At 36.7% G+C, this 5,685-nt stretch overlaps 1 protein-coding gene across 2 annotated transcripts; it reads right to left on the minus strand.

Moving 5' to 3' along the window:
• Positions 1 to 2,384: 2,384 nt before the first annotated feature.
• Positions 2,385 to 5,473, minus strand: LOC106951762 (uncharacterized). Of its 2 annotated transcripts, XM_015039455.1 has the most exons (7): positions 5,411 to 5,473; positions 4,728 to 4,898; positions 4,564 to 4,647; positions 4,127 to 4,183; positions 3,892 to 4,053; positions 3,131 to 3,241; positions 2,385 to 3,002 (listed from the first exon to the last, which is right to left on the minus strand). In XM_015039455.1, the coding sequence occupies exons 2-7, from the start codon at positions 4,887 to 4,889 to the stop codon at positions 2,934 to 2,936; spliced, it is 645 nt and encodes a 214-aa protein (XP_014894941.1). In that variant the 5' UTR covers positions 4,890 to 4,898; positions 5,411 to 5,473; the 3' UTR covers positions 2,385 to 2,933. The 2 variants fall into 2 exon arrangements, with proteins under 2 accessions (XP_014894941.1, XP_014894940.1); XM_015039454.1 differs by lacking the exon at positions 5,411 to 5,473 and having other exon boundaries at positions 4,564 to 4,889.
• Positions 5,474 to 5,685: the final 212 nt, after the last annotated feature.

Genomic DNA, 5,685 nt, shown 5'->3' on the forward strand with positions numbered 1-5,685 from the left:
CTATTGGTGACTGTATGATGTTTTTATGACTTTTTATTTTTGTGTTTTTATGATAAAAAGCTCTTTCTGCTGATGTGAAACTGCCTTCTGTCTGAAATGTACAGATAAACTGGAGTGATTGACTGAAGGCAGCAGACGTTGCTCTAAAACCTCTGCTGGACTTTTTCACTTAGATGCTGCCGTCACAGAAGAGTAAATTAGCTTTTCCAAGAGCACTGATCCAATCCCATACCATGATACAACCTCATATTACCACAGAACCTGTAAGATACGACTGAAGATGTCAGAAAACAGTTCCTCAAACTCGGCCTTCATGTTTTCACACAAAGCCGTTCGTCGTGTTTGTTATCCCTACTGTTTCTCATAACATACCAAAGTCTGGGCAAGACTCAACAAGCCGACTGTGTCGAAGGAAAATCTCTTCTGTTGAGCCTCTTTGTTGATGTCGCCTTCAGAACAACATCGACTGATCCCGGTCTAACCTGAAAACACACAACAGCCATAATTGCAGTCGCTTCTAAAAGGATTTTCCCTTCAACTATTTTACACAACATGAAAGAAACGAAGCAAATGATTGTGGAGTCGGGAATAAAAGCAAACAAAGTTTATTTTCACTAAAGGTTTAAGCAGCTCAGCCTCAGTTTTGCTACAGATTTTTAGTTCTGGCTGGACTTTGACTAGACCATTCTAACCCATGAATCTGCTTTTATCTAAACCATCCCATAATATCTCTAGCTGTTTATTCTGTTGCTGATTAACCTGGACTGAGCTCCATTTATCTCCCATCAACTCTGACCAGCTTCCCCGTCCCTGCTGAGGAAAAACACTCCCCCAGCATGACACTGCCACTACCATGTACACCAAATCGATATGTTTAGTGAAACACGCAGTGTTAGTTTGTACCCACATATAGGCCAAAGCATTCAACTCTATGAGCCTCTATTTTGGGGGTATCAAATGAAAGGGGCAGAATATATGCACGCCACACTTTTCAGATTTTCATTCATGACAATAACTGAAAACTGTGCATCGCTTTCCTTCCACTTCACATTTATACAATACTTAAAATCACAGAAACTTGAAGTCTGCGGTTGTAAAATAACTAGATGCAAAAAAGTTCAAGAGGTATGAATATTTTTATGGGTTTAAACAGCTCTACTAAAGAAGGGAATCATTTAATGTAGCTAAAAGCATTAAGCTACTTACATGCTTATGATGTATTTTAAACAGATCAAGTGATTTTAAATTTTATCAATTCATTCACATCTTAAAATGTAGAGATGCTGCAGTCCAGCTGTTAAATGATTCCAGGTTTCTGGTGGGTCAAAGGTCACATATTTTACTCTAGAAACACAAAATATGATTAAACTGTCTAAATTACAACCAAATTATAACCAAATGCTCATTTTAAGTGGTGAGTAATGTAAGAAATAGTGACAAATATGGAAATTAAGATTTCTAGCTATGATTTCTTCTTCTAACCAAAGTAAGTTACAATTTGATGGTCAAAATGAGAAACGTAGCAAAATTGTAAGAATGTTAAAACAACTTTTCTCCAAGGATCTAATTAGCTTCCTCCAGCTCATATCAGTCACGTTCAGCTGCTTCAAGGAAGCCCAACGATCCCGATTATGAGCCATTCACCTGATCACAGACTGAAAACACATCAGCCTAAAATATTCCTAAGCAATAAAACTTCTCAGTGCTCATACAGGTCATGCAGCGTTCTTAAGCCTCATTAATGGGGATTAAATGAACGTAAAACACAGACATACGTGTGGCTGTGCTGTGAGCAGCGACTTGTAAATGTAAATGAGACAAACAGCAACGTTCAGATGTACCTGCTGAAATTTGAGTCAGAATGACGTTTTACCAGCAGGTCGTCCCGATTATTTAGTTTATTATGTTCAGTGTTGATGTTAGGCAGGTTTAAACAGCAACAGAGGAGTCATGACTTACAGCAAGTCCAAGTTTGAATTTATTATAAAAATACAGAAACAAAATAATTTTAAAATATGTTTACCTGGACGTTTTTGTAAATTGTTTTAAATCAAACATAAAGCAGAGTAATTAGTTACTGTGAGTGAATCTTTCTCTGCCTTTTTGTTTCAGTGATAATATTCACTAAATATATTAAGTTGAGTGTTTAGTCTGGATAAATAAGTTATTAAAAAACTCTTGTGTCGTCAAAACAAGAAGATCATGAGCATCATGAGAAAAACACACGAGATGCAGGAAATAGAACATTTACCGCCATCTAGTGGTTATTGGTGTAACAGCATCTTCATAAAGGAGTCGAGAATAAATCTATAATCTGAAGAATTAAAATTGAAAATATTTTTTTATAAGCACACCGTACAGAAGGAGGAATGTAGGCACAAGGAAACATTTTTATATTTTTAATCAGTAATTCACAATTTAACAAATCTAGAAAAGAAAACAAAAATTAAAGGAAAGACCTGATTTCTACCTGCATTTATGGATATCAAGACATACAAAGTTTTCAATTAACTTTTTCTGAAACCAATCCTTTTTAAAAACATTTTAATTTTAAAAAATACACTTAAAAATTACATTTTGATGACTTTAATCATTTCCCCATGATAGTGCAAATAATTTTAACCCAAAAATTAAAGACCAAAAATATTTCTGTTTTTTGTTGCATCTATATTTTGGAGATTTTAGGGTCTAATCATTTTTAAATACATAACATAAAGCTATTTTTGTAATATATTTGTGAAAGACAGAATGTCTCTCAGGATTAGAGACTCTTTGAACTATTTTCATTAATATTTTTGCATTTTCATAATAATTGCAATCCAAATAAAGTTTAATAAAGCAGCAGTTCTCTGAAGCTTGATGGTGTTTGAGAGGGACAGGGCACCCTTTGTCCCCCTTTTGGTTTCTCCCTGGTTTTACCAGATTAGTTAGATTTAGGCTCCAGGACTGGTCATGTGACCATCTTTAACCAATGGCTGCTGGATCACAACATCTTTGACATCCTGCAGAAACACAACAGAGTAGATTTTAATAATCAGAACAAATTTTCCATCAGAGTGACTTTATTTAACAGTTAAACAACTTTAAGCAGCAGTTCCTTTTGTAATGGACTTGTGAGTTTTGTTCATACTTTCCTCCTGTAGTAGAAAGCCTTGTTGCCCAGGACTGCGAGGCTGATGCAGACACAGAGCTGGAGGACCGACATGACAATCATGGTGATGTCCACGCCTCTCAGCAGTTTCTGAAACACCAGACAAAGAAAAACAGAATGAAAAGAAATGCCTTCTGACAGAAAACAACCAAAAATATATAGTTCAGGTTTCAGTATTCGGTCTTCTTGAGCTCCAACCTGCAGTCAGCTACACCTGAAATAAAGTTCAGCTGCGCTCAAAGGATTCTCCCAACATTTGCTCGCTTGCTGTGGTGCTTCAACAGAAAATTTACTGTCAGAAGTTGCGTTCCCATTAATGTTCACAAACGTAATCAATATCCCGCTAATGTTGGGGGAAAAAAAACACAAAAACATAAAAACAAAACACAATTTCATAATTTCAGTGTTTCATTAAACAAGAAACACAATACCGCGCCATGATCCTCCAACTACTTCCTGTCATCTTCTTCTTCGTGGTTGGTGCCAGCAGTTAACATCCTGTTGAATCGCAGTTATTGACCAGTGAAAGAAAACTTACCTAATCGTGGTTATTACGGTTATTCTTGTCTGACTTTGTCCTTTCCTCTCTGTAATCTGTAGTTCTATTTTCATGGTGTGTTTTGTGTAATGACAATCAAACATTGATTAATTTGTTCAGAGATGATGAAACACTAACATCATCAGCTGCTCCAGTCAAATCAGCGCATTTAAAGGTAGAAAAAGATCGATGTGTTGAATACCTGAGCTAAATTAGCCAAGAATATGCAGTTTTTGGAGTTTGTTTCATCCAGGATCCCACACATCCCAATGACAGTGAAGCTGGCCAAATGTACTGCATACAGCACAATGGCCACAATGGAGAGGATGGATCCGGCTATGTTGAGAAAGACGGAAAAGCCCGTCTGAAAGCAGAAATATGATTATTATTCACAACAGCGACCTCTACAGTTGAAAACAGTACTGTTCTTTACTCACCAGGCAGCGGAGAGGAAATCTGTCTGCAAGAAGAGACAAAACTCCGGCTGCCATGAACTGAAAGAAAAACAGCAATAAGATCAATTATTTCAGTTTTTCATATATAAAGAGTAAAACAAAATTACGGCCATGTCAGGAAATTCTTTACAAGATTTTTGTTCATTTCTTATTTTCAGTGTGATTTTAAAACACATTTGGTCAGAATATACCTGGCGCACATTCACTGTTATGCTTCTAATTAGTGCAGAAGAAGTGGAAATGTCTCTGTTAAAGTACTTCAGTATGAGGAGGAAAACCATGTTAACCATAAAAATGAAAACTTTGCTCATGTTTCCCATATTCAAATTCTGACTGATTTGAAGGAATCTTCACATATAAAAAGATCCCACACAAATAAAAGAAGAGGATGAAGTTTAAAGGGATGTGTTTTTACTTACAGGAACTCCCAGCCAGTAAGGAAACGTTTCTACACGTTCTGGTCCGAGTCCAACGTTGAACACGCCGACCATGATCTGCACAGTCTGCGAAACGTTTAAAACGTTTTTCTTTACGGTGTTACTCTTCAGAAACTCATTCTTTAAAGGCTTTAAGTTCCTCTCACCCCGAGAGCTCTGACCACGCTGCTCCCTTTGGTTGCTGACCGCCATGATGGACCGCAGGAAAGAGCCCTGACGATCTGACGCCATTGTGCTAACATGCTCCGATTGTCCGTTGCTATGGTAACAACAGTCACTCCGGTGTCTGCATCCACTGAGACGGACATCTTTACAACCTTTAGGCAAAGGAAACGTAGATATTCAAAATGATATTCATTCCCCAGAGAAACGATGCAGGGATGCAAACTGAAGCATCGTATATTAATACTGGAGATGATGGTGCAAAGAAGGATTTTACATAAAATCTAAGAAATTATGAGTGAAGAGCATCAGAGTGGCTCATCAACAACAAACTGTCTTCAGTCAGAGGCATCTTCAAAGCCACTGCAATACAGGCTGCTACAGAAGAGCCTTCAATCACGCTAAAGAAAATGTAGTTTCTCTTCGGGATCAATAAAGTATTTTTGGATTTGAATTTTTGAATTGAATTGATCATTTCAGACGTTCGAACAAAAGAAAAACAAAACAACGTGTAAATTTAACACCCTATTACATACCACAGACACAAAAACACTTATTTGGTGACTACATCTGAAAAGGGATATTAAGAAGTTGAACTTTAATATTTCACTTTATAATAAAAAATAAAATTATTTTCATAAAAGCTATTTTAATGCTGTGAACTCACCTGCTGAGAAGCTTCAGTCTGACTCCAACAGTTTTCTGGCTCAGGCAACAGAAACAAAACATTCACTTCCTGTTAATCCTTCAAATTAAAAGCATACTTCCACACATAGACAGAATCCCCTGTATTCTGTCTGTTCATAAGTGCGGAACAATAAATTAAATTTGAATTTTCAGAACTTTCTTCAGTCATCTGGGTTGATGTTAGTAGAGAATTGAATTATTTATGATATTAAACTGACTGAAGCTGAAAGCCTGCAGCAGATCTGCTGTTACTGG

This window comes from Poecilia latipinna, unplaced genomic scaffold (assembly GCF_001443285.1).
Source record: "Poecilia latipinna isolate Pla-1442-1.1 unplaced genomic scaffold, P_latipinna-1.0 Scaffold473, whole genome shotgun sequence".
NCBI lineage: Eukaryota > Metazoa > Chordata > Actinopteri > Cyprinodontiformes > Poeciliidae > Poecilia > Poecilia latipinna.

Bases quoted from the DNA above. Each gene is read 5' to 3' on its own strand.
- LOC106951762 (XM_015039454.1), bottom strand. From the start codon at position 4,812: ATGGCGTCAGATCGTCAGGGCTCTTTCCTGCGGTCCATCATGGCGGTC. The intron at 4,184-4,563 runs GTAAGTAAAAAC...TTTTTCTTTCAG, and splicing joins CTTACTGGCTGGGAGTTCCT to TTCATGGCAGCCGGAGTTTT. The intron at 3,003-3,130 runs GTATGAACAAAA...GTGTTTCTGCAG, and splicing joins CTTTCTACTACAGGAGGAAA to GATGTCAAAGATGTTGTGAT.